Here is a 25,946-nt window from a genome sequence, read left to right as displayed (position 1 = left end):
AGGAAGCTAGAGCCAAATAGGTAGAGAATCAAGGTGGTGGGTGTGTGGCCTGCTCTGGAGGAAAGGAGGGGGCGGGTGCTGAGGAGCTGCTAACAATACCTGGAAGGGGTGTCACCCCCGTGTCAGGTCTGGACCAGGATGCCAGGAGTCCATTTGGTCCTTTAAAGGCGGTGGCCGGGCAGGAGTCACTTTAGTGGAAGGTGGGGGTGGGGAGGGTGCCCCTTACATGCAACCCCAATGCAACACCAGAGAGGTCATTTGCTGGAAGCAAAAAGCAGTGGAAGGAAATCTGAAGCAAACAAACAAAAATGTCTTCATTCCCCACAGATTCTGAACGGGCACAGGGTAAGTGGGAGAGGTTCTAATTTGAAGAGGCCTGAGGTGAGGAGGGCTTTGGAGTGTCATCTGGACCCTTCCGCCTCAAGCCCGGAGGGGCTCTGTGCCAGGGAGGCGGGCGCAGGCCAGGACCCGCAGGATTACAGAAATTCTCAAGGCCACAGGAACTTCTCCGCACGTGTCAGTGGCATTAATGTCTTCCTTTCGAGAATTCCCGTCACAGGTGCTCGGGAAAGTCGCGTTTGAAAGACAGATGTGCCGGGGCGCCTGGGTGGCGCAGTCGGTTAAGCGTCCGACTTCAGCCGGGTCACGATCTCGCGGTCCGTGAGTTCGAGCCCCGCGTCGGGCTCTGGGCGGATGGCCTGTTTCCGATTCTGTGTCTCCCTCTCTCTCTGCCCCTCCCCCGTTCATGCTCTGTCTCCAAAATAAATAAACGTTGAAAAAAAAATTAAAAAAAAAAGAAAGACAGATGTGCCATCCTGGGTTGTCCGGGTGTCTGGGTCTTCCCTGGAAACAAGACACTCCGATCTCTCAAGCTGCTTCACCTGATTTTTTTTTTTAATTTTTTTTTTCAACGTTTATTTATTTTTTGGAGGACAGAGAGAGACAGAGCATGAATGGGGGAGGGGCAGAGAGAGAGGGAGACACAGAATCGGAAACAGGCTCCAGGCTCTGAGCCATCAGCCCAGAGCCCGACGCGGGGCTCGAACTCACGGACCGCGAGATCGTGACCTGGCTGAAGTCGGACGCTTAACCGACTGCGCCACCCAGGCGCCCCGCTGCTTCACCTGATTTTTATCAGAAACGTATACGTACAAGAATCTCCCCCTGCGGGCCGAGAAACCCTGCTGAGACATTTTTTTTTTGCCCAGAGTGTAATTAGCCCGAGAGAATTATTAGCAACGGAAAGTAGAACTTTATACCGTAACACGTCCCAATTACGGTGACCGTCAGTTATTCACTCCTACCGTATGAGGATTTATCCCATCACCGCGTCTGGTTAATGAACATGACAAGACGACCCAGTGTTCCTCCCAGTGTTGCTCAATCCCGGGCTGTGAAGATGGCCTATCTCCGCCTTGATTTTGGCTGGCGCGTCCCAGCACCGAAGCACATTAAAGTAATCAAGTCAGGCAGCAAGGCATCTTGGGAACTCCCACCACGTTCCCATGACCCCCTTCATTTACAACAGACCGAGACAGGGAAGTGTTTTCAGGGCTATTTAAGATGAGACGCCCGTGCCTATGTAAATCCTGTGTTGGCAGCTGGCTGATTCTCAGAAACAACTGGCAGCTTCCAGTTCACTAGCCGTGCTGGCTTGTGACAGTCCTGTTTGGAGGTCACACGGGGGTGGGGGGGGGCAGAGTGCACTTGTGGCTTTCCTCACTGCCTTCCAAGCTCTGGGCCCCATGGCCTGCAGGCCACTGCCCCCCCCCCCATCCCCCACCCCTCCCCCCCTCCCCCAGCCACACGTCTCTCTTAGGTTTGTGCAATTCTAGAAAGGAACCTGTTTCCAGGTTTCTGTGTGTGCAGAGCTAGGTGACAAAGGTAGGTTTTTTTATTTGAGATGTTGGATGTTTTTTGGATGTTTTAATTTTATTTGAGAGACAGAGAGAAAGAGAGAGAGAGAGAGAGAGAGAGAATATGAGTGGGGGAGGGGCAGACAGAGAGGGAGACACAGAAGCAGGCTCCAGGCTCTGAGCCATCAGCCCAGAGCCCGACACGGGGCTCGAACTCACGGACCGTGAGATCATGACCTGAGCCGAAGTCGGACGCTCAGCCGACTGAGCCACCCGGGCGCCCCAGGTTTTCCTTTTAAAGAATGTATTATCGCTTCTGATCCCTTTACTCTTCCTGAAGAAGGAGGTGGCCGGAAGGACAATTTTGGGGGCGGGGGTGGGGGGAACGCCGACCTGAGCTGGGGACAATGCAGACACGGAGCTAGGCAGAGACCCGGGCGATGGAATTCTGCCGCGGCAGAAAGCAGCCTGGTGCAGACAGGCCTGTTCCCAGACTTGGAGTTCTCTGTCAAGGTGAGCTGCGTCCACGCACCAGTGACGGCAGAGACGCACGGGCTCAGCAGGGATTTTGCCGCATTCAGGATGAGTTATGACAGGATCTCCGAGGTTAGAGAGACAAGGGAGAGAGAGAAAGGAGACGGTTACCCCACTCCACAGAACTTATCTTAGACTTTACTGTGCTTACTGTAACCACTATAAAAATAAGAGGTTTAGAAGCTGCCAGCGAGTCAGGACTGGCCAAAATATGTGGTTCTGTGTCCTTGTGATTTCATGTCCCCGCCCCCCTCCGTTGGCTTGATTCTGCCCAAACCTGCAGTGGTGAAGAAAGAAAGCGCCATGATTTAAGAGGTCCTTGCAGCGAGCTGCTGGGGGTTTGTGTAACTCAGCTCTGCTCGCTCGTCTTGCTCCAGAACAGAGTGAGGAGGGGCTGGGTTGGCCTTCAAAATGGCCTTGGTTGGGGGGGGGACCCCGAGGCAGGGAAGGCGGTCCAGCAGGGTGCTGTTTCAGGGCCCACCTGCTGGGGACTTGCAATGACCGCTCGATGGGGGTGTCCTGACCGGCCACCTCACCACCCCTCCAGCTCCCGAAGCTTCAGGCTCCAGGTGGGGGAGTCCCCAGCCTCTTCTCCCTCATAGGTGGACAGGCCAGCACATGCCCAGAGGGGGAGGGAGAGTGCAGGGGCTGGACAGGTGTGAAGAGAGTGCTTGGAGCTTAGGGGACTCTGAATTCAGTGCTCTGAGTCTGTTGGTGCCGTTTTACGGGCACGATGTCCGCCTTCATAGATCCCTGGCCACCAGCATGACATCATCTTGGGCGAGCTTGTTAGAAATTCGTATTTTCCCGGGCCCCAGGCAAGACTTACTGACTCCAACTCTCTGCAATTTTTTTTAATTAATATTTTTACTTAAAAATAATACCTATTGAAGTAACGCATGCAGTCAAGTAACCCTATGTTAAGACTCCGCCACGTGAAATCAAAGAGAATGAAATCTTGCCGTTTGCAACAACGCGGATGGAACTGGAAAGTATTCTGCTCAGTGAAATTAGTCAGAGAAAGACAGATATCATGTAACTTCACTCATGTGTGGAATTTAAGATACAAAACAGACGAACAGAATGGAAGGGAAGCAAAAATAACATAAAAACAAGGAGGGGGACAAAGCATAAGAGACTCTTAAATGCAGAGAACCAACTGAGGGTTGCTGGAGGGGTTGTGGGTGGAGGGATGGGCCAAATGGGTAAGGAGCATTAAGCAGGGCATTTGTTGGGATGAGCACTGGGTTTTACATGTAAGGGATGAATCATTGGATTCTACTCCTGAAATCGTTATCGCACCATATGCTAACTAACTTGGAGGTAAATTAAAAAAAAAAAAAGAAAACAAGACTCTGCCACTTCAATACACCCGTGTAGCCACCACCGCCTTCAAGATGCAGGACATTTCTGGCATTGCGAAGTCGCCCTCCTATCCCTCCCAGATGAGAGTCTCCTCCAGGGACAGCCGCTCTTCTCACTCCCGTCATCTAGAGAAGCTTGCCTGTGTCTGAGCTCCTTTGAGTCGGCTTTCTTCCTCTCAACACTATGTATGTGGGATTCATTCACATTGTTGCTTATACTAATAGCTGAATTTTCCCCGTTGTGATGTAGCGTCCTATTGTACGAATACACTACAGCTTCTCTACAACGAATGGATAAGTTGTAGTATACAGATATATTTTAGTATTTCTGTCTTATTTTTTTCTGTGCTTTTAAAAAAGTATTTCTGTCTTTTATTTACTTATTAATGTTTATTTATTTTTGAGAGAGAGATAGAGAGAGAGAGAGACAGAGTGTGAGCGGGGGAGGGGCAGAGAGAGAGGGAGACGCAGAATCCGAAACAGGCTCCAGGCTCCGAGCTGTCAGCACAGAGCCTGACGCAGGGCCGGAACTCACGGACTTCAAGACCATGACCTCAGCCGCAGGCAGACGCTTCACCGACTGAGCCACCCAGGCGCCCTTACTCGTTCTACTCTTGATGGCATCCGGCATGTTTTCAGGTTTTGGCTGTTCTAGCAAAGCTGCTAAGAACATTCCTATGAGTGTCTCTCGTGCCCATCAGTATTCTGCTCCGTTGGGAGTAGAATCGCTCGGTCGGCGCGCTTACGCTTACTTAACATTGGGAGATTAGTGCCAAACACTTCTCCAAGGTAGTTGTGCTGTTTGCACTCTAGGCAGCAGTGAATGGCGGCTCAGTTGCTCTGCACCCTTGTCCACACTTGGTGGCGTCAGACCTTTTCATTTTGGCCGTTCCCATTTTGGCCACTTGTGTGGCCCTGTCCCTCCGTGGCTTTGCTTTGCGTCGCTCTGTTGCCTAAACATGTTAGGAACATTTTCATGTGCTTATTGGCCCGTTTGGGTTTCGTCTTTGGTAACGGGGCCGATCTTTGATTGAAAATTGGGGGTCTCTTCCCCTCTTGATTTCTAGGGACATGTGGTTATTAGCAACCCCTCCGGGTGACTTATGCACCCCACCTCTCCGAAGGTCTGGCCTTCTCGCGTCTCTCTTTCCCTTTCTTCAGTCCCCAGGCCAGCAGCTCACTTCCTGCCTCGAATCCTCCTGGGACGCAGGTTGCAGACACAGTGCCGTCTCCTCCACCTTCTCTTAACTGCGCGTGGCTGCGGGAGGCGCGTGGCCTCTCGGATTGACTGTGGCTGTGTCACCGAGGTCTGGCTGGGTGCAGTGCTTGCGGTCTGGAGATGTGAGGAGTACGGCGAAGCCACCTCCTTGCCTTTTCCAGCAGGATTTTGTTAGCGCCACGAGCTGGTCAGGGACGTGCGGCCTGGTGGGGAAAGATGGCAGGAGACAGAAGGGTTTTGGACCTTCTTTTGTTGGCCTTGCTTCTAGCCCTCCGTTTCCCAGGGCTTGGGTAGCCGGGCGTCTCCTCTGTCTTCTCCAAACCCCGTGCCTTCCTTCTCGGCCACGAGCCCACGAGGAGGAGGACGTGCGTTCCGGACGTGTCTGCCTGTGTGTGGGAGAGGCGTGTGTGGGTGTGACCTGCTCTGGGTCACCGGGGAGCGGCCGCCCCACCCTCAACACCTTCTCAGTACGAATGCTTCCCATGTTTCTGCCACCCCATGAGCCAGAGGAGGGGACATCAAGGTGTGACAGTGTCCAGGAGGGATGGTGTCTTGGGGGGGGGAGAGTCTGCTGGCGTGTTTCCAAGCTGGAGCATCCTGGAAAGAGCACGTCTTTCCTTTGCACCTTTGGTGACAAGGAGAGTTCCCGCCTGCCTGTCCTTCCCTGTGGGAACCGTGCTGCTCAGAGGCCCAGTGTGGCAGGAAGGGGTGAGCGGCGGGAAGGAAGAAGGAAATGCTCCGTGAGGCCTGTTCGTGTGCCCCCTGCCCCCTCCCCGAGGGGGTGGCCGACTGGCTCAGAGGCTGAGTGAAATGGCCCCGAAAGGGTAGTGGCGGTGTCGTGACCACCAACGCAAGTTTGTAACGGGTTTGTGCCATGCCTTGCGGAATCTGGCGCTTAGCATTGTGAGCCTCGCTCTGATAACGATTTCTTTTCCCGCCTAGGCTGGCTACGATGGCGAGAGCATTGGGAATTGCCCCTTTTCCCAGCGCCTCTTCATGATTCTCTGGCTAAAGGGCGTTATATTCAACGTGACCACAGTGGACCTGAAGAGGTAAGAGGAGGTTTCCACGTTGTTGAGACTGGCCCTGCCACGTCCCCCCCCCCACCCCGCCCCGCGCACGTCTTCCCACCCACTCACACCCCACGCTCCCATAACCCCCACACACCCCCCGGCACTCACGCACTCCTAGAGCCCACAGGCGACATCGCCGCACGTCCATCCGCGTCGGGGCCCCGAACTGAAGCCCGGGTGTGGGCTCGTCAGTAATTACAGGACCCGCTCAGACATAACCAGGGAGGAGTTGGGGGCACCGTTAAGGAACCTGCTCCCCAAGCTCCTGGTCAGCTGAGCACCTCTCCAAAGCCCGTGTGAGCAGCTCTCCTGTGACCCACGGGGGAGAGTTGGCTTTCTTACCTCTGCGCCCAGACAAGAGCCACGCTTTCACTGTCGGTAGGACGTCTTGGGAACCCATGGTCTCCCTTGAACTTCTCAAGGGCTGCTCCTCGTAAACCGGGGAGGACGCGGCTAGGCTTTGGGGGAACGAATTCAAACCTTGGCGACCGTTCACAAAAGCTGCCGCTCCCCTCCCCCCTCCCCTCCCCCCCAGGAAACCCGCAGACCTGCAGAACCTAGCCCCCGGAACAAACCCTCCCTTTATGACTTTTGATGGTGAAGTCAAGACGGATGTGAATAAGATCGAGGAGTTCTTAGAGGAGAAATTAGCTCCCCCGAGGTAGGCCTCATAAAACCAGCATTCACCATCTGATCGTCCCTTTGCCCCTTCGCAGACAAGCCTGAAACCCGTGGCTTCGTGTATTTGGTTTTCTGCGGCCGTGGTACGTCCGTCCTTCCTTAGCCGTGCCGCGGCGTGCCGCAGAACACACAGCAAGAGCAGAAGCCTTGGGCGACGGTGGCCCGGGTCTCTTTGCTTCGTTTGCACCTGCGGTGGGGCAATTAGGGTTTGGCAGCAGGAAGCGGGGAGGAGGCGGGCCGATGTCGCACGGGTTGGCCACTTCTTAGGTCTGCGGCTGGGAGGGGAAGGAGTGCATGTTAGCGTGCGATGTCGCGGGGCGCCCGATCTAGAAGGGAATCTTCTAGCACAGTTGGGGGTGCGGGTGGGCGGCCGTGTCCCGGGAGGACAGCAAAGGTCTTCTCCCCAGGCTGTGCTGCTGCCACACCTTGAACACAAAGAGATTAGAAAACCATCCGAGGGGGAAGGTTTTTCACTTTTATATCCACTCAGAGAAAGACATGTTTGCCGCCCCCCGTTATCTGTGCTATTCCAATTCTGAATTTTTCAAGGTACCCTAAGCTGGGGACCCAACACCCTGAATCTAACTCTGCAGGAAATGACGTGTTTGCCAAATTCTCGGCATTTATAAAAAACACCAAGAAGGATGCCAACGAGAGTGAGTACCTGCCGTCTTCCTGTTCAATGCTCTCCACCTGGGGTGCCCCTCGGCCTCTGGTGTGGCTTCTTCTAAGGTCCTGGGAATTCTGACTGATTTCCCTCGGGGTAGGGACCTGTGTCTAGAAATCAGGAAAAAGTACCTTCGACGTAGAATCTGCACGTGCGTTTCAAGAGGTCAAATGCTTCCCCTGGAGGTTGGGAGCCCAGAAAACAATAAGTTTAGGGGCAAAGAATCACCACCAGGAATTCCCCTGCTGGACCACGGGAATCAGTTTCAATGAAGCTTCTGCCACTGCTTACCTCATTATGGGCCTCCCATAAAAAGTTTTGAATAAACGGATGAGTTCTAGAAGGAGCAGTGTTGTGTAGACAGCAGAAGTATTTTCCAAGGAGGAGTGAGTCCTTTATTCAGATCTTAGAAGTCCACATCCTTCCCTCCCAATTCCCCAGTGCGGCCCAGCCATGTGTCGGGAGGGAAGGGAGATCAACTCCTCGTTTCATGTGGAGAGAAAGGTAACACTAACTCATACAGCTGACTTATCTTGGTCATTTCTGGCCTTTCTGTTTTAGTTTATGAAAAGAACCTGTTAAAGGCTTTGAAGAAGCTGGATGATTACTTAAATAGCCCTCTGCCTGATGAAATAGATGCCTACAGCACTGAGGATGTTGTTGTTTCTGGAAGGAAGTTCCTGGATGGGGATGAGCTCACGTTAGCCGACTGTAACCTCTTACCCAAGCTCCACATTATAAAGGTTTGACGTTCCTCCTACCGTAGCTGCCGAACACACGAATGGGGCCTTATTTGATTTCGGCCAGACATTGAAACAATCTAAAAGGCCGACTCCTGAATTAAAGAGTCAGTTGGTTTCTGTTTGAGGCGGTCAAATCCCAGACGTCAGATACATGGATATTCTCAGATATGCTTTAGGTAGTCTCAAGAAACTTCTGGGAAGTTGGGCCCCACCCCTCCATCCTCACTGCTTCTCATTTCAAGTCTTGCCCCCACATCCTAAAGAAAAGTTATATGAGAGCAACTTGAGGGCAACATTGATTATACCTGGCATTTAATGCTCGAGGTTTGGAGACAATGCATGGAATCTGGGAGCAGTGCAGTGTGAATTCAGTTGTTGGTGACAGAAACAGTTCTGTCTGGGGATGGCAGAGATGTGTCTTCTCAGCTCTTAATATCACCCCCCTACAGCTAGGGAGCAGCTCCTTGGCCAGGCCTCTGCCAGATTTGGCATCCTGTCTTGCCAGATAGTTGAACAGGAAATCAGCATTGTGGGTCGTATATGTTAGGGTTTAAAGTCTCCCTAGACCAGTGGTTCTCCACCATTAGCAGGCATAAGAATTATTTGGGGAGCTTTCTAGAATTGAAAATCCTCCAGTCCAGCCTCTGGTCTACTAAATCAGAACTTCTAGGGGTGACCCGGAGATTCCAAAGTAGATGGCCCTACACCTGGCCTCTGGAGTTATGGTGGTCTCTAAGTAGTGCCCCCAGCCTTCACGTGTCATCAGTTGTTATTATCATTATCACCACTGCAATGTTCTTGACCCTCAGTAGCCTCAGAGGCCCCAGGAAGAAACCCACGCCTTGTTCTGGGGCATCTTGATGATTAAAATCCCCTCAAGTTCAAACCTGGGTCCTCGGTATAAAGATGGGGGAGATGGGCAAGAGGGGGATACAAGTCAAGGACCCTGTAATTTCATAACTCATGTAATTGCCGGTTAGAAACTCACAAATGAGGATCGCATAATCTGTGGTGCTGATGCTCCTGTAGGCTACCAGCTGCCTCTGGTTGTCTTGCCTTTCCTTCCTGTATTTTCTTCTTCCTTCCTGATTCCTTTCCCAACTCTTGTCCCATTTCTCTTCCTTCTTCTCTCTTCCTTGTTGGGCTTGAGGGATACCAACTTGAAATCCAAGCCTTGAAGATGTGGCTGAGCCCTCAAGCGAATGTTTTCTTCAATAGCTTTGCCAGGTCCCCAGCATCTAAAATGTAACGAAAGCATCTCAACTCGTCAAAACCTCCTCTATTTGGGAGCCAGTTTCCAACCAGATATTCACATAGTTGTGTTTTGGTTTAGTCCCTTTAGCGAACGTGTTGTAGTCATTGCCATGACCAGTGTAGCCTCACAGCAGTACGTGGAGGTTGGGGGAAGCAGGAGAGATGCTCCGACCGTTCAGCACTGATTGCCACTTGTTCATCTCCTATGAGGAAAGAGTATTTTAGATTTCAGTAGAACTAAAAGGGGGTAAACTTGAGAGTAAAATAAAACAGCCCAATATTTGACCCGAGAGCCAAATCTTCCAAAGCCATTGGACATCCAAAATACCAAAATAGCTTAATAATCTTTCAGGACGGAATACCTTCTGGAAGGAAATGAGACTCCGTCTAAAAGAATGTATGATAAAAGATGAGAGAGTAAAGGAATTTTTCATCTATTCTCCTTCTTAAAACCCAACACAAGCAATATGAAGAAACAGAGCAAAGCTTCGTCTTTCATAAAACTGGAATAGGACAGGATACCAGTTCAGAGACTAAGAAACGTTGTCCGGTGTGAGGTGTCACAGGGCTGAGGCAGGTTTCTCTCTATCTTTAGTGAAGTTCAGGTTTCTCTAAAAGTAAATAGTACAGTCTTGAAATGCCCAACCCAGACTTCTTTGAGGACCGGGGCCATGAGAAGAGAAGCAGGAAACAGCCCCACGCAGATCATTTTCCATCTGAGGTCTCCGGGGAGGCAGAGTTGAAGGAGGAACCATACAGAGGCGCCATCTTTGTGTCCTGCCGTCCATCCCCTAATCTGAAGGAACAGGGAGAGGAGATGGAGAGAGGGAATGTGCTTTTGGCTGCTGAGCAGAGGAAAGAAACAGTCCTGGAACCCGTCAAGAGAGGGACTGTAAATTTCCTGAGCTTTATTTTTAGCCGTGGTGACCTCCTGCCTAATCTGAGAGCCCGGGAGTGGAGAGTGTCCTAACTCTAACCTTGACTCTGACCTTGACCCTAACCCTAATTTGTCTGTGGAGCAGCGCATAGAGCAGTGTTTGGTGAGAGAGTGTTTGAGGGTAAACATCCAAATTGGTCTTCCAGCTACCCTGTCTCACTCTCTTTGCCCTCCACAGTATTTTTAAGAAGTGATAACTCCGGGGGCGCCTGGATGGCTCAGTCGGTTGAGCAGCCGACTTCGGCTCAGGTCATGATCTCGAGGTCCGTGAGTTCGAGCCCCGTGTGGGGCTCTGTGCTGGTGGCTTGGAGCCTGGAGCCTGTTTCAGATTCTGCGTCTCCCTCTTTCTCTCTGCCCCTGCCCCGCTCGTGCTCTGTCTTTCTCTCTCTCTCTCTCAAAAATAAATAAACATAAAAAAAAAGAAATGCTAACTCCAGTAGATCTGCCTCATTAAAAGACGATTAATAACCAGAAAGAATCCAAGTGGGACCTCTATGTGGATAGAGATGATCAAGAGGGAGAGGGGAAAAAAGAAAGAGAAGGCACAGAAAAAGGAAAAGGCAGGTGAGAAACACATTTCTGAGGAAGCACTGCTCCAGTAGATGAGAATACATTTGAGTCAGATACTTCTCTGTGGCCTCTGAGAAATGAACAAGAACATGGATCTTTCGAGAAGAAGCTCAGAGACAGGAACAAGATATCAAAAAATATATATAATATCACAGAGGACATGAAAATCATGAAAAAAACCCCAAACGCTTAAAGACAAATGAAGGAACTTCAGGGGCACCTGGGTGGCTCTGTCAGTTAAGCGTCCGACTTCAGCTCAGGTCATGATCTCGAGGTCCGTGAGTTCGAGCCCTGCGTCAGGCTCTGCGCTGACCGCTCGGAGCCTAGAGTCTGCTTCAGATTCTGTGTCTCCCTCTCTCTCTGCCCCTCCCCTGCTTGGGCTCTGTCTCTCTCTGTCTCTCAAAAATAAATAAATGTTAAAAAGATTTAAAAAATAGCTTCAGAAATAAGGTACATTTAAGCAAGACATAGAACAAGACATTGCAGAAATTTGTCAGGGGTCTGGAGGGTAAGCCCTAGAACAGTTTCCAAAATTGAATGGACAAGCACAAGGATAAAAATGCTCAGCAATTTCCCAGATGTATATAATCAGGAGCCAGAGAACAGGAAAGGGAAAAAAGAAAAGAAAAGAAAAGAAAAGAAAAGAAAAGAAAGGAAAAGGAAAGGAAAGGAAAGGAAAGGAAAGAAAAGAAGAGGGGAAAATTTATTTTGAACTAAAGGATGATCTGAACCTTCAGTTTAAGCAACATGCCATGTTTGGAAAAATACAGTCCAGAATAATCAACACACGATGACATACCTGATAAATTACTGAACTTTAGGGGCCAGATAGGACACGCTGGGTGTCCAGACCATAATAATAATAATAGCAGTAATATTAGTAATAAATAGTAAAGCCGTCTCCAGGGGGAAGAAATTCAGACTTGCCTCTTATGTCTTGATGACCACATTAAAACCAGAAAACAGTGGTTTAATAGGTACAGAGACTTAAAGGAAAGAATGCGTGATGTAAGAATTTCCTATCCAGGTAAATTGTTTTTAGCTGGGCTTCTGGTCTTAACAAATTAAGTACTCCTGGGCTGTTTTTTTTTCTTTTTAAAATAAAGTTTCTTTATGATGAATATAGTAATAAAATGATACTGAAAGTAAGAACCCCGGAACAGAGAAGGTGGGTGGTATAAAAGGGTTGGTGATAAACATAGAACCTATTTAAATCCAAAGACAGAACTAAGACCAAACAATGTTATAATAGTTACAGAACAGAATCCGAACATAGTAAACTTGGATGTTTTTACAACCAATGGAAGGGAGATAAGGAAGAAGAAATAGGAAAAACTGTAGTTGTACTAATTTCCTTATTTGTCATAATCAGGAGTTAGTAGATACCATCTAAACTTGACAAGTCAAGAAATAGAGAATCTCTGTTATTTAAAGCTTTGTAGGGAGAGAGACCGAGGACAAGTCGGGGAGGGGCAGAGAGAGAGGAAGACAAAGAATCTGAAGCAGGTTCCAGGCTCTGAGCTGTCAGCATAGAGCCTGATGTGGGGTTTGAACTCGTTAAAAAAAAAAAATCGATAAAGTTATATAGGAAACCACAGGAAGAGTTAAAACAAACCATAAGCTTCGAAGTTACCAGAAAAAGAAACATACACAAACACAGAAATAAACACAGAAAGACAGAAAACAAAGTATTAAATTCAGAAAATGTACCATAAAAAGAAGATCACTTCTATAGGAGGCAGACACTTAAAAAACTTGCTCAGAGGGGCGCCCGGGCGGCTCAGTCGGTTAAGCGTCCGACTTTGGCTCAGGTCATGATCTCACAGTTCGTGAGTTCGAGCCCCCCATCAGGCTCTGTGCTGACAGCTCGGAGCCTGGAGCCTGCGTCTCCTTCTCTCTCTGCCCCTCCCCCACTTGTGCTCTGTCTCTCTCTATCAAAAATAAATGTAAAAAAATTTTTTTTAAAAAAAACTTTCTCAGAAATGTTAAAAATTAGGAGCGCCTGGGTGGCTCAGTCGGTTAAGCTTCTGTCTCCGGCCTTTGGCTCAGGTCATGATCTCACAGTTCATGAGATGCAGCCCGGCATCAGGCTCTGTGCTGGCAGCGTGGAGCCTGCTTGGGATTCTCTCTCTCCCTCTCTTTGCCCCTCCCCCGTGTGTGTGTGTGTGTGTGTGTGTGTGTGTGTGCATGCTCCCTCTCTCTCTCTCTCAAAATAAGCAAATACACATTAAAAAACTGTTAAAATAAAAAAAAATAGGCAAAGATAAACCAGGAGTAATAAATAAAATAATACGTAAAAGGAATTCTTTTTAAATAGATTTTTTTTAATGTTTGTTTATTTTTGACAGAGAGACAGAGAGAGAGAGAGAGCATGAGCGGGGGGGAGGGGCAGAGAGAGAGGGAGGCACAGAATCGGAAGCAGGCTCCAGGTTCTGGGCTGTCAGCACAGGGCCCGACACGCGGCTCAAACTCACAGATCGTGAGATCATGACCTGAGCCGAAGTCGGACGCTCAACCCACTGAGCCACCCAGGCGCCCCAAGGAATTCTTAACATTAATACCCCTAAAGTTGAATTGAAGCAAGGTATTAAACGATTGAGGAGGGTGTCTGACAGGCATCTGGTCTTGTTTTGCTGCATCAGTGGCTTCTAGCCTGCAAAATCTGCATAATCAGGTCCCAAGGTCTTCTAATTTGTGTGAAGTTCCATGTTCGGTTCATCCACACATCCCAGAAACCAATGCAACAGGAGGCAAGGCAGCAGCAGAACAGGCCTTTGTGGCTCTGGGTTCCTGTTCGGGGATGAATTGCACCGCCTCCCCCACCCCCATTCATATGTTGAAGTCCGAATCCCCAGCACCTCAGGGCATAACCTTATTTGGAAATGGTATCTTCGGAGATGTAATTCGTTAAGATGAGGTCATAGTGGAGTAGAGTGGGACCCCTATCCAATAGGACTGGTGTCCCTATAAAAAAAAAAAAAAAGGTAATTTGGACACAGAGACACACAGAGGGAGAAACTACCAGAAGCTGGGGAGAGAAGAGACCTTTCCCTAGAACTTCCGGAGGGAATGTGTCCTGTTGACTCCTTGATTTTGGAGTTCTGGCCTCCAGGAGCGTGAGAGAAGAAGCTTCTGTTGTTCTAAGCCACCCAGGTTGTAGTACTTTGTCACAGTGGTCCCAGTTAACTGATAGCGTCTCCCACAGTATCACCCTCCTTTGTGGCGAATTCCCCAATGGGGCCCCTGGAGCCAGAGGAAGCATCCCCCACTGTTGTGGTTCCCATGATGCTCACTCTCAATTGCCCTGTCCTCGCATCTACCATTTCCGGAAGGACAAGGATTTGTGTCCATTTGTTGACAATGAGGCGATCTGTTCAGTGACAGATTGATGGAAATCTGCAGAAATAATATGCGCAGATATCTGGGATTTCAGGAGGTGAGGCTCAGCACGTAGGAAAAAGAGAGCATTTCATGGTGATCCCGGCACAACCTACAGGGAAGATCTTCACAAATCGTTAGGCACCAAATAACACAGCAAGCAGAACACACAAAGTCAAAACTGCCAGCAACACGAGGAGAAGTCCACCAGAGTAGAGACCGAATTCGTACCGGTGGATCCCAATTCATCTGGGATAAATTGGTGGGCAGGGCTGTGTGGAGTCGCTGTTTTGAGCCCAGTACTTTCATGAGCTTTCCCATCCCCCGTATGCCCTATGCAAGGTTGACGTGTAATTTGGGGTAACCTGACTGGCTTTAGGAAGAATGCGTCAGGACTCGAGAAAGAGAATACATCACACACCTCCAAAGAATGGATTGTGTGATCTGATGGCCTACACTAGTGGGTTTTTCCTTTGCTGATTATTTCCTCTTGATTTTCAGATCGTGGCCAAGAGATACAGAGATTTTGAATTTCCTTCTGAAATGACGGGCATCTGGAGATACTTGAACAATGCTTATGCTAGGGACGAGTTCATGAATACGTGTCCAGCCGACCAGGAGATTGAACATGCATATTCAGATGTTGCAAAAAGAATGAAGTGAAGCTGTCTTATTTCTCAGTGGTACGAGCGAGGCTGTGATGATAATGTATTCTTTGTGGGGCGCCTGGGTGGCTCAGTCGGTTGAGCGTCCGACTTCGGCTCAGGTCACGATCTCACGGTTCGCGGGTCGGGCTCCGTGCTGACAGCTCGGAGCTTGGAGCCTGCTTCGGATTCTGTGTCTCCCCCTCTCTCTGCTCCTCCCCCACTCACTCTCTGTCGGTCTCTCTCTCAAAAATAAACATTTACAAAAATGAAAAAAAAAAAGAATGTATTCTTTGTGAGTGGTCTTTTGATTTCCTTCCAATAGCCATCGTGCCCATATTTTAATAACACCATATCGTAGTGAGATGCACTCAACCCAGATGATACATGGCCTTGTGACTTGTCAACTCACTTGTGTATCTTAATAATACCAGTATCTATTGTGATACATGCCAGTTGTCCAGTTGACATTAACTTACTTCTTTGGCATTCGTTGACACTGTAACCCACGATGTTGGGGCATGTGATTTTGAGTTTCCAGTTTCTTTTAAGTTTTTTTTTTTTAACGTTTATTTATTTTTTTTTTCAACGTTTTTTTTTTTTTTTTTTATTTTTGGGACAGAGAGAGACAAAGCATGAACGGGGGAGGGGCACAGAGAGAGGGAGACACAGAATCGGAAACAGGCTCCAGGCTCTGAGCCATCAGCCCATAGCCTGACGCGGGGCTTGAACTCACGGACCGCGAGATCGTGACCTGGCTGAAGTCGGACGCTTAACCGACTGCGCCACCCAGGTGCCCCAACGTTTATTTATTTTTGAGACAGAGAGAGACAGAGCATGAACAGGGGAGGGGCAGAGAGAGAGGGAGACACAGAATCTGAAACAGGCTCCAGGCTCTGAGCTGTCAGCACAGAGCCCGACGTGGGGCTCGAACCCACGAACTGCGAGATCGTGACCTGAGCTGAAGTCGGCCGCTTAACCGACGGAGCCACCCAGGCGCCCCTTGAGTTTCCAGTTTCAAAGCAAATTAGATTGGGTTCAATTCCTCCTTCAACAGTTAAAAAATTGGTCTGTTCCTGATAGTTTTCATAGTCATATACAGCTTGTTTCTCTCCCCCAAAATAGGAGTTTAAGTTTCTTCAGAATGAAAGATTGTTTTTGTAGTCACACGATGATACATGCCTATTTTAATATTTTAAAACGATGTCAGAGAGTCTAAGGAAGAAAAACCATCGCCTAAAATTTCACTCCACCTAAATAACTGCTAATAACTTGTTGGTGAACCTCTTCCCGTTGGTTAGTCTCTCACAGACACTCGCACGGCATACGACTCCACTCATATGAACTTGGTGACGGGACATGTTAGTGATGCCTTGATGATCATCCGTAGGGGACCCGAGACCCACAAAAAGGTTCGGCACTGAAGGGCTGCTGGAGGATGCTTTCGAACAGGTTCCACAGGTGGAGAATTGGAGTCCAGAGACCTGCAAGGACCCACAGGGACCAGTGGGGACCGGGAGCCGTGGGGCGTCCCTTCTCTGCCTTGTTTCCGCCTTGGTGATGCCAGCTGCCTCTGGGTTCAGGGCAGGCAGGAGAGGAGAGGGCCAATCATGTGTCTTTTGTTCCAGTTTCCTTTCTGATACCTTCTCTCGCTCCCCCCACCCCACTCAGGAGACCCCCCGACTCAGGAGGTGCAGCTCACAGCTGCTCTTTGGAGAATCCTCCCGCCCTGGGATGAAGTGTGGGCCAAACACGCTTCGATTCCTTCCAAGGGTCGCCTTGTCTCAGACCCAACACTGGGCTTCTTCGGCAGTGAGGCGGTGTGGGGCTGGCCTGGTCGTCGTTGCTTCTCTGCCCTTTACAGCAGCATTTTGACGTCGGGCAGGGAAACTCCAGAAAGGCTGGATTCGTGGTGACTACTCTTGGGCAGTTCTGGTAACTGGTCAAGTTGGGGAGGAAGTGGAAACTATCGGCTCAAAGAGTGCTCTGGGGTACCTGTGGCTTCCCCGCCACCGTCCCCTGCAGCCAGCCTTCCACCTGCCGTGCGTGTGGGCTGGGCTTCCTGGCTCCACCTGAAGGCGAGGAAACAACACGGCAGGTTCTGTACAGATACTCATCAAGAGCCCTTTGGGTCTGAGCATTCGCGACCAGGCTGTGTTCCTTTGACGTTTATATACACTTTACAGAAATCCCCTTGTCCAGTTCGCTGTAGCATTTGGTTGATGCTGAGTGCTAAGCAAACATTTGTTCTCTGGGCACTTGTACATGAAACCAAGATCTTTGATCTTTTTTCGCTTTGCCTGCCTCACTTATGCGGGGCTCGAACTCACGGACCGCGAGATCGTGACCTGGCTGAAGTCGGACGCTCAACCGACTGCGCCACCCAGGCGCCCCTCAATTTTCTTTTTAAGCAAACATTTGTTCTCTGGGCACTTGTACATGAAACCAAGATCTTTGATCTTTTTTCGCTTTGCCTGCCTCACTTAGATGTCAAGAAACAAAATGGACAGGGACGGCTTCCTTTCAAACGATGAGAGCAACGTCAAACCAGAGATTTGGTTGGTAATGAAATTAGAAATAATCTGTATTTGTATTGTGAGCCACAACGGCATTTTAATGGAGACTTACAGAGGTCAGAAAAGACACGTGTGACCCGACCTTGTCCAGGTGGCCACAGCCGAGGTCCTCAGACGGTTCTAGGTTTCACTGTGGTTGTAGGAAAGTGGGTAGTCCCTGGCCAGCACCCACTCCTCTTTCCTACCTCCATGGCCCGTTCACAGGCCCCTAAGAGGCTATTCCTTTGTGGGGAAGGTGAGAAATATTCCAGGGCTGTTCGCTGGCTTAAAGTCTTTATCACAATGTCGGTTCTGAAACAAAATACGCTTGTTTTTCAAAACATACCGTACAGAATGCAACTAAGGGCACTCGGTGAATGAATCCCCTCTTTGAGGCTTCCTGAGAAGTTTCTTGATGACATCGGCTCCCCGTCTCTTCCTCCCCCTCCCCTCCGTAATGGGTTCCTCGATGTACTCCCGGGCGAGTGGACAAGGCCAGTGGCCATCAGAGGCTGGCCGGGGATTACCCACTACTCAGCTAACCTGCTGGGCTCTGTCCCCGGCAAAGCCGTCCTTCCAGTTGGCTAACGCTTGGGAACCTGAGTCAGGCTCCTTTCTGAAGCCCCAACCTTCTACTACTAAATACTTTACGTACACCTGCTAGGGCCCTGGGAAGCCGTTAAATCTTCTGGATTCCCTCAGGGCCCCGGATCATCATACCAGGAGGAGAGCAATGGTCACTGCTCAGGACATTCCTTGGTTTTGTAAAAGGGTGTTCAAATAGCATTGAGGTTTGCGTTTGCTTGCTTGCTTTTCCCTTATCTGGCATTAAGTGCTAACAAGTTCAACATGGTACTAACCTCTTCCCTGTGAGGAGCTTTGAAGCAGGGGTGATGTTTAAAAAACCCAAATACCAAACAGCAGCAGACACAGGGTCCTAAATCTGCCCTCGATACCTCTGACACGTCTGAATAATCATTTGATCTCTCTGGAGTCTTGCTCTTCTTATCTGGAAAATGGGAACGATAGCTCGAGGTCAAGGAGAAATCGGTGTACTTAGAAGTTCTCCGCAAGAGCTGTAATGCAGCTGGCTGCATACGCCTAATTTTTTCCTGTATTTGCTCTTATATGGGTCCTGTCAAAATGGACAGGTTTATAGGACCTTGAACTTTTCTCCAGGAGGGGAAGGCAGTTATGCCCGGACCTCCTGCTTCCGGGTAACGAAGCCCCCTCCCCACCCCCCAACTCCCCATGGGATGGTGGCCACTAACTGCTCAGCTGTCCCCTTTGGTAAGTCACTGTGGGCTGGTCCAGATACCTTGGCAACCGGATGGACTCCACAGTGGGCTGATGGCTCCATCAGGATCCTTTCCATCTGGCCCCGAGACACAGTTTTCAGTTGTGTGGCATGTGCTTGAGGCCCCGAGTCGTGGAAAAGCAGGTAAATCAATGTGAGCGGTGCTCAAGCCACAGCTGGAGGTCCACCCAGGCCCCGTTGTCCTCATTCTCACCACTAGGTGGCGTTTCCTTTCATGCCCGGAAGTGGGCAGGGGGCAGGGGTCTCATCCCACCTCGGGCTTCAGGTAGGTACCAGCTGGGTTGACCCACATCCTCCCCCCCCCCCCCCGCCCCCACCCTGGTCTGATGCAGATTCAGCTTTAGGACATCATACCCAGTCTAGCCTTCCTGGGGTCATCCAAGGGCAGCCCACCCGTCAAAGGGGCTTTCCAGGGCCAGAGAAGCAAAGCGTAAAATGCTCCTGATGGTCTCTGCCCAGCTTCCAGAAGGTCCACACCCAAGTTGGGCTGTATTTTCTGATGCGCTGCAGGATGTCTGTGGTGGGGCTTCTGCTCTCTCCTGCGGCTTTCTGTCCAACCACGGAAAGTGCTCTCGAGGACAAGAGGCTCCTGGTCAAGACTGCCTCAAACACAACTCAGCCACTTCCTGTTTGTGAAACCAGATGGGGGTGGGGTGGGCACTGCTTCATGGGCTTCAGGAGCCAAGGCCCCTCGGGCCCCTCCTTGGCCTCTTCCTCTCCAAGCCCACGAGCCCGGTGCTCCCTCCTGGAGCCCAACGCCCTGACGGCTCAGAGATGCATGAGGGTTTCATGGAAGGGACAAGTCCCTAGGATCATGAGAAACCTTGCGGCGTCTGAGATTTCCGCTTCCTCTCCTCACCAGCCCTGGCTCTCGGGCCGGAACATCTCCCTGAGCTGCCTTGTGGTCTGCTCACAGCCCTGGGCTTGGAAGGAGGGGGCCGTGGTCGGTGGGGGCAGGCACTGTCTCACCTCCATGCCCGGGCTGTGTCCCCACAAACCTCCTTTCGGTTACTCGCCCTCACCCAAGAATGGAGGGCCTGTGCCTTGGGCTGGGGCCAAGGGCTGGGGCCAAGTCTGACAACCGACTTAGTTGTTCCCCAATCAGTTGCCAAGCACTCAATAAATCCATCCATTGATTTTACCGTAGAACTATATCAAAAAGCAGCCAGGGAGCCTGGACGTGGCTCCCACCGACTGGCCCCCAGTCCTCAGACCTGCCAAGCGACCCGGGGCTCAGCTACCGCGCTACCTGAGAACGGGAAAACCCCGATGACCGTTTTGCGACGCGGTGCTCAGCCTCGACCCTCCCCGAGGTGCTTTGCGCTGTTTTGCATCCTGGGGTGCTGATTTCTTGGAAGTGCTCCTTAGTAAAGGAAGGCCGTCGGACAGCCTGTGGTCAAACCGGAAGGCACCTTCCTTGCAACCGCACAGGAAGTGGACCAGGAAGGATTTTATCCACAGCCTTCTGCTCAGAAAAAATGAAAGAGCTGAAAGGGAGGCAGACCTTGGATTTTTCCGGAAGAGGACTCACAGGAAGAAGAAGGTGGAGGAAGGGGAAGAAGGGAAAGGAGGAAGAGGGAAGGCAGGGAGGGGTGAGGGACTCCGCGCAGGGGTGGAGGTGACTGTGGCTCACACCCCAGGTATGTCAGTACTTTCTGGTGCCTGAGGGGTGTTTCAGGAAGCCCAAGCAGTAGACACAGCTACAAATTGCCTGGTGTTGAGGTTTGTGAACGGCAGGCGTGGGCTCCAGAGGCGCTGGACGGCTTGTGAGCTCTGGGCAGTGCCGGCTGCCAGGCCCTCTCTGGTCACGTGATGTGCCAGAGTTTTTGAAATGTATGCACGCGGTGGTCTTCTTAAACACGTGCACCCACTTTCCCACCGGTGTGGACTGGAGTAAAAGAAGCAAAAGAAAAACAGAAGTTATCTTAACAAGGGTTTTTGCCTCTTGACCTTTCAGTCTGTCCGAGGCTGAGGTGTGGAGGCCTGGTCCTGTCACGGGGTTCTCCCTCCTCGTCATCTTGGGCTCGACCAAGTTCGGAGCCAAGAGGAAGGAGAAAATGGGTTAGGGAGGCATCTAGGGTTGGAAAGGAGACGGGACGGCGGGCCTGGTCTTGCCTCCATCGGAATCTTTCCATTTCTATTTCGTCTTATTTTCTGTATGTATGTATGCGTGTGCGTGCGTGTGTGTGTGTGTTTCGTGTAGTTCACAAATGAGTCACTAGTCCCGAAAGAATATTCTTTGAAACAAAACGTTAGGGTCATCTGGCAGTGCTTTGGATGTTGGATGGGCGTCCAATGTATACTTTGGGATTTTTTGCTAGCTCAGGCAGGGGGGAAGAAGAATTTGTTGTATCGAGTATGATCCTGGAATGAGTAGGAAAAAAGATGACAAAGAAGTGAAAAGAAGTGTTTCTTGCTTTTATTTCAGTTTTTTAAATGTATTTTAAAGTTTTATATTTACTGAGAGAGAGAGAGAGAGACAGAGAAAGAGAGAGAGAGGGAGAGAGAGGGGGAGGGGCAGAAAGAGAGGGAGAGAGAGAGAATCCCAAGCGGGCTCTGTGCCGTCAGCCCAGAGCCCAATGCGGGGCTTAAACTCATAAACCGTTGACATCGTGACCTGAACCCAAACCGAGAGTCGGATGCGTAACCGACTGAGCCACCCAGGCACCCCACTTCTTGCTTTTAAAAAATGTGTGGTTACAATGAGAAAAGAGAATGGTGGCCAGAAAGATGCCTAAGAATATGTACAATGGAGACCAATTGGGCAAGCGGGCACTTAGATGTTTACAAGGTTGCTGAGGGGATGTTGCCACAAATGAAATAAGAGAAGTGATAAAGCACATTCATATAGCATTCACGGTTTGCAGAGCCCGCACAAGCGTATGTGGTCCCCTAGGCCCTGGGTGTGCGTTGCGACGCAGTGAGGGGACGGCCATCTTGCCTCATGGGCCTGGAGGAGCCTTACTTGCTTCTTTCTCATGAATGGAGGGTGCAGACCACCGCAGAGACCCTGTTCTGTCGACTTCGGGGCCTTGTACCGTCTAGAGGGAGCGGGACATTCCGGTCAGAGAAGTGGCAGCTTCCAGTTCAGAGATAGCAGTGAATGGAGGGGAGGGAATGGCTAACCTTTTGCCTGCTCCAAGCGTTCATCCGAAAAGTAAGCCGTTGGGCTAGACTGGTGGGTTTTCTTTTTTTTTTTTTTTAATTTTTTAATTTTTTTATTTTTTTTTTTCAATGTTTATTTATTTTTGGGACAGAGAGAGACAGAGCATGAATGGGGGAGGGGCAGAGAGAGAAGGAGACACAGAATCGGAAACAGGCTCCAGGCTCTGAGCCATCAGCCCAGAGCCTGACGTGGGGCTCGAACTCACGGACCGCGAGATCGTGACCTGGCTGAAGTCGGACGCTTAACCGACTGCGCCACCCAGGCGCCCCTAGACTGGTGGGTTTTCAATCTTGACTTCATGTTAGCATCCTCTGGGTAGCTTTAAAAATGATCGCCGTGCAAGCCACACCTCCGACCAGTCGAATTGGAATCTTTGGGGCTGGGTTTGGACACGGGTGTTTCCAAAATCTTCCCAGGTAATTCTCTTGTGCCTCCGGTGTCTGGATGTTCTTTGAGCTATTTCCAAGCCCAAAGTCTCTAATTTCTGGGTCTGGGTTACGAGTCCTGGTGGGGGTGGGTCGGGGAGGGGAGTGATGGAGGGGTTGCACCTACAGTGTATCTCTACTCTCAGGGCAGCTGGTTGAACTAGCCTTGAGCATACATAGAACACGACTATACTGGGGCGCCTGGGTGGCGCAGTCGGTTGAGCGTCCGACTTCAGCCAGGTCACGATCTCGCGGTCCGTGAGTTCGAGCCCCGCGTCGGGCTCTGGGCTGATGGCTCAGAGCCTGGAGCCTGTTTCCGATTCTGTGTCTCCCTCTCTCTCTGCCCCTCCCCCGTTCATGCTCTGTCTCTCTCTGTCCCAAAAATAAATAAACGTTGAAAAAAAAATTTTTTTTTTAAAAATAAAAAAAAGAACACGACTATACCAACTTGAATCGTGTCCCTCCGATGCATGCCCATTCAGAATCTCAGAGCGTGGCCTTATTTGGAAAGAGGGTCTTGGCAGATGTAATTAGTGAAATTAAGATGAGGCCTTATTGGATTTGGGTGTCTTATTGCATCTGGGTGGACCCCAAACCTAATATGACTGGTGCCTTTATAAGAACAGAAGACGCTGAGACGTACAGACACGGAGGGAAGGGGCCACGTAAAGGTGGAGGCAGAGACAGAAGTGGTGTAGCCACCAGCCACGGGCTGCCCAGGCTTGTCTGCAGCCAGCAGAAGCCGGAAGAGGCAAGGAACGGTCCTCCCCTAGAACTTTCAGAGGGAGCACCTTTCTGCCAACACCTCAATTTCAGACTCCTGGCCTCCAGAACAGCCGGGGAATACATTTCTGTCGTCTAAGGCCCCTGACTCCGGGGTACTCTGTTACTGCGGCCCCAGGAAGCTTTACCCAGTGAGGTCTGGATCTTGGAGTGACTGGGCCATTTCATCCTTACTTAGTTCCTGGGGATTCCGGAGCTGACAGCACAGGCAGGGGGAGGCAAGTCGGCCCAGGGGAGCCGGCTTTGTGCTTCCGGAGCAAGGACAGCGAGGTACAGACTGAGCCAGGGTCTGTCTGCTTGAGGGCTGATTTAACCAACGGGCAGCGCTTGGGTCATTTTGTGCTAGAGGAAAGGTGACCGGACGGGAAATGGCTGAGAGCCCTTCGGGCTGGTCCTTGCCCCTGCTGCTTCTGACTGGGGTGGGGGCTTGGGAGAGGCAGCCAACCTTCCAGGGCCTCCGTTTCCTCCTCTGTCCAACGCAGGGATCGGATGGTGGGTAATCCTATGAAGTTGCCCACCGATGAGTTGTCAACCCTGAGCCAGTGAGGCCGTTAAGCGCCAGTAGCCACAATGCTTGGGGACAGGGCCTCCCCGCACAGATGAGCAGCCCTTGCCCCAGGTCTGGTTCTAAGCTCAGGCCCGTTTAGCTGCCTGCGTTAGTGATTACGGATAGATGTTTTGCTTTCTGGTTAGAGTCACTTGCCCCATTTAGGAATATCTCTGCAGCCTGTGACTACACTAGAGATATCTAGTCACCTGATCATATAATATGAAGGATGGTAACCCCCCACAAAGGGGTCTAGTGAGCTACTTTTTCTCAGAACGCCTTCTACGGCATCAACCGGACTTTCTCTAACCCACAGGGCCAGGTGTAGCGACGTTGGGAGGCCTTCTCAGTACCCGCTCCCCCATCCATGCAGCAGCCTGCTTTGAACATTCACCTTGACGGGGAAAAGTGGGCCCAGAAAATATGGATACGGAGAAGCGGTGGGGAAAACGTCAGGCGCATTTTCTCTCTGCGATTCTAGGGCGATGTACGGGTTTTCTCTGCCACCAGCAGATGACCTCAAACTTAGCAGCTTAACACGGCACATGGTTGCTGACTCGTGGCAGTCCCACAGCATGGCAGAGCTGGGCTCTTTGCTCAGGGTCTCCAGGCTGCAGTCAAGGCGTCAGGCAGGCCTGTGATTCTTATCTGAGGCCCGGGGGCCCCTTTCTAAAGTCACTGGTCGTTAGCGGAATTCAGGGCCTTGCGGTTGTGAGACTGAGGCCTTCCGCTTTGAGAGACCATCCATCACTGCCCCCTACGTAGTTCTCTCCTTAATGTGGCCCTTTGCTTCTGCCAGGTCAGCAGAAGAATGTCTCTGCTGCCTGAGAACTCTCTGACTTCTTTTAACTCTGACCTGTAGTCCCTCACTCATCTGATGAAGTCAGGTCCATGCAGGATAATGTCCTTCAGGAAAGTTGACAGAGCAAGGCCTCTAATAACACATGCAAACTCCCTTCATCTTTGCCATATGATGTAGCCTACTCAGATGAATGACACTCCACCGGTGTTCACGGGTCCTGTCCGTCCCCCCCGCCCCCCGGCTATGGGCGGGGGAATTATGCGAGGCGTGCACACTGGGGTCTAGGGATCCTGGGGGCTATCTCAGGATTCTCCCGTCACTGATGACTTGGAGAATCTGTAATGGCCTTTCCAGAAGAAGTCTGCCGCCCAGTACCCAACCCACGGGTTGAGGTCAGCTGAGATGGCATTGTCCGCGTCTCAGATGGCCCCAGGCCTCACCAGAGCACCAAACGTCTGCTGCATATGTTCTTGGCAGGCTTCCCTGATATCCTTCTACTCCTAATCCTGAGGCTCAAGCACCCACGGAGAGAGAACGTATGGCATTCCCATGAAGTCCACTGACTCGATTTCCAGGTTCCTCTGACAAAGCAGGAATCTGTTGACCTTTAAGTCCTGGCACCAAATGTACCTATTTACCCAGGCTTTTGCCAAAGGGTGGGGAGAGAGGGTGAAGGAAGGATTCTTTGCAGTTGGTCAATACCGTGTTCTGTTGTTATTTTGCTCCACGGTGCACAGGTGGCCAAGCGTCCCACGTACAAGGCAGAAGGATTTCTCCTCCTTGGCCTTCCCTGCGTTCAGCCCTGAAGCAAGTGGTGAAGATAAGAATAAGAAACAAAGAGAGGCAGAGAGGGAGAAAGAGGAAAAGACAGAGAGAGGGAGAAAGAGGGATAGAAAGAGAGAGAGAGAGCAAGAGACAGGGAGAGAGAAAGAGGGAAAGAGAGAGAGAAGGAGATAGAGGGAAAGAGGGAGAGAGAAAGAAAGAAGGAACAAAAGAAAGAAGGAAAGAAAGAGGAAAAAAGAAGAAAGAAAGAAAGAAAGAAAGGAAGAAAGAAAGAAAGAGAAAGAAAGACCCACCACAGTTTCTCCTGTGGTAGAAAAAACAGTCTTTAGAAAGAAACCAATAGTCTGAAAGAAGTTAACATGGGCTTTGGGAAAACAAAACAAAAACACCTAACCGTCTTCTATTCTCTTTGAGTTTCATTCTGTGCCATTTGTCCCTGCCTACTTGATGGTTGCACCTTGCGATGCAGGGCAGGTTTTTGGTCTGTTTTGCTCGGGGAGACTCCCGGCTTATCTGCCCAAACGGGGCAGTCTTCCAAAGGATGAGACCGGGTTTGCTTTCTCTTGCTTGTGATGTAGGGTCCCCAGGAGTCCTAGGCCCCTGGACCTCAATGGAAAGCGAGCTGTCTGCCAGATCAGGAATGCCGA

General features: G+C 50.6%; 1 protein-coding gene across 1 annotated transcript in view; it reads left to right on the top strand.

Moving 5' to 3' along the window:
* CLIC6 (chloride intracellular channel 6) overlaps positions 1–15,070 on the top strand; it is a 44,880-nt gene extending 29,810 nt beyond the window's left edge. The window contains exons 2-6 of the mRNA XM_045501445.1: positions 5,916–6,025; positions 6,582–6,707; positions 7,277–7,383; positions 7,956–8,137; positions 14,778–15,070. Of these exons, the coding sequence (XP_045357401.1) occupies positions 5,916–6,025; positions 6,582–6,707; positions 7,277–7,383; positions 7,956–8,137; positions 14,778–14,939 (687 nt within the window). The 3' untranslated portion in view covers positions 14,940–15,070. The remainder of the gene's footprint in view (positions 1–5,915; positions 6,026–6,581; positions 6,708–7,276; positions 7,384–7,955; positions 8,138–14,777) is intronic.
* Positions 15,071–25,946: the final 10,876 nt, after the last annotated feature.

This window comes from Leopardus geoffroyi, chromosome C2 (genome assembly GCF_018350155.1).
Source record: "Leopardus geoffroyi isolate Oge1 chromosome C2, O.geoffroyi_Oge1_pat1.0, whole genome shotgun sequence".
Lineage (NCBI taxonomy): Eukaryota > Metazoa > Chordata > Mammalia > Carnivora > Felidae > Leopardus > Leopardus geoffroyi.
This window is presented reverse-complemented; position numbering and strand designations above follow the sequence as displayed.